This window comes from Mesitornis unicolor, unplaced genomic scaffold (assembly GCF_000695765.1).
Source record: "Mesitornis unicolor isolate BGI_N332 unplaced genomic scaffold, ASM69576v1 scaffold11690, whole genome shotgun sequence".
Classification (NCBI taxonomy): Eukaryota; Metazoa; Chordata; class Aves; order Mesitornithiformes; family Mesitornithidae; genus Mesitornis; species Mesitornis unicolor.
This window is the reverse complement of record NW_010157599.1, coordinates 33,281-37,891: the sequence shown is the minus strand read 5'-3', so window position 1 is coordinate 37,891 and position 4,611 is coordinate 33,281. Positions and strand designations below refer to the sequence as shown.

Below are 4,611 nucleotides of genomic sequence, written 5' to 3'. Positions count from 1 at the left end.
ATAATATAGCTATATATATATTATAGCTATATATATATATATAATATAGCTATTGTATGGGGATTGTCCAATTGCTCAGAAACAGCCACATAAGAGACAGTTATTTAAGAAGGCCCCTTTTGTAGTTTGCTTCTGTTTTGAATTAGTGAGAGCAAAAAAGCACAAGAGGCAAGGCAATGGGCATTACGTGGAAGAGACAGAATTCAAGGTTCAGGAAGGCTGATTAATTACTTCTGTCGGATGTCACAAAAGCATAAAGACATTACAATTCACTCAGATACACCAGTGTGACAAGAACCGCTGGTATGAACAACTTTCTCCCCCTCATTTGTCTATGTGGAGAGAGAGTTTTTCAGATATCTTTGACAAATATTCTTCTGCTTCCAAAGCCTCCTTCAGAGTATGGCGATATCCAGTTCTCCCTCAGCTACAATGACTACCTGGGCCGTCTCACTGTAGTGGTTCTGAGGGCAAGGGGATTAAAGCTCCATGAGGAGAGCCATGCTGCCAGTAAGTGTGACTTCCTCTCTGCTATCAGCTCCAGAATTCCTGTTTTAATTTGCTCCTTCCTCGTCTGTCCACCCAGGCTTGCACTGTGTAACTGAGAAGAACAAATAAACATCTGTGTGATTTAATTTGAGTGGAGACAAGCCCTGTTTTGTTATTGGGTTAATTAGATTTTTATAGCTCAGTTCTATGTTTTGTGTTTGTTTCATCATAAATGGTTTGTCTCATGTAATCAGTACCAATTTTTTTCTCCTGCTTTAATACAGTGAGAAAAAAACCATCCCTTTGCTGCATTTCAATCCATAGAAGGTGGCATTTCAGGAGACTGACATTAACAGAGTTGCCTGAAGGCAAAAGCCCAGAGGTAACAGCTGGAGGACAACTGCTTACTCTGAACAGTTGTCCTGGGCAGGACTGCACTGGAACCTGGCTGTTGTTCATGACACGAAATCAGTTTTTCTTCCTTACTACAGCGGGGGTTTTCCTGGTACATCATGCTCGTATGTTGTTGGCCTCTGAGATGTTAAGGGTAGGGGAAAATAGGAAATTTAATAAATTTGGTGTTAATTCTTTTGATAATACCCTTCAAGTATTAATTAGGGTCCATAGATTCTCTGGTAAATCTTGAAGAAACAGGATTAAAAAGTTTTCTGTACTAACTGGAAAAGAACAACTTGTTAGCCATCAATTAAGATGAAATGTCTACATGTTTGTCACTGAAGTTTGTAGAAGGGTAGAGAAGAACAGAAAATTTCAGGCTGCTTTAGAATCTCATTGTCAAAGATCTGCTGAATAAGACCATAACACAGTAAGGGTCCTCTTCAGGAAGCAATGCAAAATTTTTGTTGTTCTTGTTTTCACACTCAATTTTTGTAATGTTTTCTAGAAGAGCAGAGATCATCGATCTTGTCCTCAGTTTTTTTTACAGAATCCCTTACCACAGGGCTAGAAGTCATTAGTAAAACCTTTTGTTTAAGGATTCTTCTTTAACTGGGAGAATCTGTTCCCCTGAAATGTATCCACTCCAAGTGCAGGCTGCAGCTTTACAGCATGGCTCCCCCCTCATGGCATCCCTTCTGCTGGATCAAACATGACATGAACTACTGACCCAACAAACAAAGCCTTCGAAAAAGTCTACATCAGATGAAGGGAACGGTACAGGAATGTAAGATCAAGGAGGCAGGGTGAAGACTGTACAACTGCACCCTAAGTACTTTGTGTACTCCCTGCTTAATGTTACACATTGTCATGCTGCCATGTATGTTTCATGAGTCATTCATGATCTAATTTTATATTTAATATTGACTCCTGAAAGCAAGAAGTTCTTAAGCCTTCTCCCAACTGCCTCTGATGAATTTTCTTCTTCAATTCCTTTTTCTCCAAGGTGTGTACATCAAAGTCTCACTAATGAACCATAATAAATTCATCAAAAGCAAAAAGACAGCAGGTGTTCTGGGATCTCCCAATCCAGTGTATAATGAAACCTTCAGCTTCAAGGCAGATCAGACAGAGCTGGATACAGCAAGCCTGAGTCTGTCTGTGCTCCAGAGCACCAAGGGAGAAAGTAAGCTATATAAGTTATTACAGTTAAGATGTCATAAATCTCTTGTATGTTGAAGAAATATTTAAAACTGGGAGGAACTAATTCCTTTTTCAGCAATAATCATAGAACATATAAAAGGTTTGGGGTATTTACAAGCTGTTTCTTTAAAAAGCAGAACAACATATTTACAGCAAGTTTATGTCTCTCAGAGGCTAAATCTAAATTTAAAGGAAGACAGGAGTAGGTTAGTCACTGTGAGTACTGTAGTTTTGTTTCAGGGTGCTGCAGTTTTCAAGTTTTCAAGGTGCTGTAGTTTTGTTTCATTCTGGTATCCAAAGAAAAGCAGCTTAGGCAATTACATCCTGTGAGCACTTGTGTGTATAATCCCCAACCTCCAACATTTTGAAGACATTCAGTGTTCCTGACCAAATTCAAAAGGGGAACAGGAATTTTAACTATCACAGCAGTTGAAGCAGTGAGAAAGAAGGAAGAGGTTACAAACATCCCTGTTCCCTGGGAGAAAACCTGATGCTTGAAGATAGCTCTAATTGTCAGAGGATCCATTAAGGAGTTCTGCTTAGAGAAGCAAATCAGAATTCAGTATTTCCACCGCTCACAAGAAAAACATCTTCCCTGCAGTGCAAATATGATCTCAGTAATGAAACACTAATACCCTCATTTGGATTTATATGCCCATAAAAAAAAATACTCTAGGTGAAATTTTGGGCAGGTGCTCTGGACTTGAGGACTGACAAGAACTAGAATCAGTACTCCAGTCTTGCACAATTTTCACCTGCAGACAGTCAAGTGCTTTACAAGCATTCTGTAGTTCACGTAAGGCAGGTTTGAATTATTTTCCCCATCCACAGCTGAAAAGCTCAGGCATGAAGAAACAGCCTGGTCATTGGCCAGGGGTGGTCAGTGGCAACCCATATATTACAACTTCCAGCTGTCTTGGCAACTAAAGCTATTCTTTCTCAAGCTACAGCATCACATAAACCCCTCTAAAGTAGCTGATGCCCAAAACTAGGGCACACTTCCACAGCACACTTGAGGTAGAGGACCCACATACAGATCTGTGTGCTTTAACTGCTTCTAGTTTAGAGTGCAGGCAATAGGGTAGGTCTGAATTGACGAAATACCCACTTGCTGCAGTACTTTTTAATGCTGAATCTTAGCATGTAGAAACTGTGGAACTTGAAATCTTGAGTGAATTCCTTAATGAAAGTTTTGGTTTAAAAATAACTTTCAGAATATGCGATACTTGGGGAAATATAAGTTAATATTCTAATTTAGGTAAGGATTTCAGAGAAGCTCTCACAGTTGTTAATCACTAACTGCTTTCTTTTCTCCCAGAAACACATCTGCTGGGACGTGTGGTAGTTGGGCCTTTCATGTACACCCGCGGCAAAGAACTAGAACACTGGAATGAAATGATCAGCAAGCCCAAGGAGCTGGTGAAACGATGGCATGCTCTCTGCCACGGCATGTAAACAGCACAGATAAAAACATTAACATGGAAAAGCTCTCTCTATATTTTATAATCTAACGATAAAGGGTACAAAATCTTCAACCACTTTACACTCCTAAGTAGACAACAATAAAATAAGTATATTCTTTCCTTGCCCAAACACAAAAGAAAAGACTTGGTCCCTGGTAGGCTGGAACTCTATCCTTCCTCTCTTGAAAATATATTTCCAATTTAATTAATATGCAGCAGAGTAAACACAACAGGAAGACAAACATGATCTCCCAGAATTAGCTATTTTGATGAGTAAAGTCCAATTCTTGGTCATGAGTTCTGGGCACAAATCCATCCTGTGGACAGAACCCAGAATTACCTAAGAACTGTCAATGATGACTCTACACCCAACTGCCCACTGCACTGCATCACCAGGGGCAGAGTAGCTTCACCAAAAGGGATGGAATCCCAGTAAGCACACCAAGACAAAGCCCAAAAGATGTTGACTGACTACTAAATTTACAGCTTACTTAAAATAGCAGCATTATATTTCAAACCTCTTGAGTATGAATGGTGGAAAGCACTGAGTGTTTATTGAACAAAAACCTGGAAGTACCCATGCAAGTCTCTCAGCACGTTGTATTTCTTGCAGTAATTTAGTTAGATATTTTCAGCTGACCCCAATATACAACACACAGTGTTGACACAAAGGGAGAAGCATAGAAAGTTCTGAAGTCACAAGTGATTAGAGGTTTGCAGGAGTAGAGGAGTACTCTGAGAAAGTAATCTAAAGGACCTGTCCCGTCCTTACGTATTTCTCACTCAACATGTCTCTGTTGGAGACAGAGCACTGATTACAAGGACCTTGTATGACCATTCTTACACTGAAAATCCAATTAGCTTAAGCCCTCAGGACATGTCTGTTTTAGTGGTAGAGTTTTCTTTGTTAACTAAAACACTGTTCTGTAAAATGATTCAGAGCAATTATTTTTAATCAAAATAAATAGGACATTCTTCTCTTCTCGATTGTTCACTGGCCACCTGAACTCTGTAACCTTCACACCGCACAGTCCTAAGCCAGACAAACTACTGCAACAAA

The 4,611-nt window shown here is 39.6% G+C and overlaps 1 protein-coding gene across 1 annotated transcript; it reads left to right on the top strand.

Moving 5' to 3' along the window:
- Nucleotides 1-389: 389 nt before the first annotated feature.
- On the top strand, nt 390-3,543 carry LOC104535676 (synaptotagmin-15-like; the record flags this gene model as incomplete). The annotated part of the gene is made up of 3 exons (XM_010180671.1): nt 390-510; nt 1,892-2,071; nt 3,407-3,543. Coding segments are annotated over 3 exons (438 nt in total), but the record flags the coding sequence as incomplete, so codon positions are not given.
- Between the last annotated feature and the right edge of the window lie 1,068 nt (nt 3,544-4,611).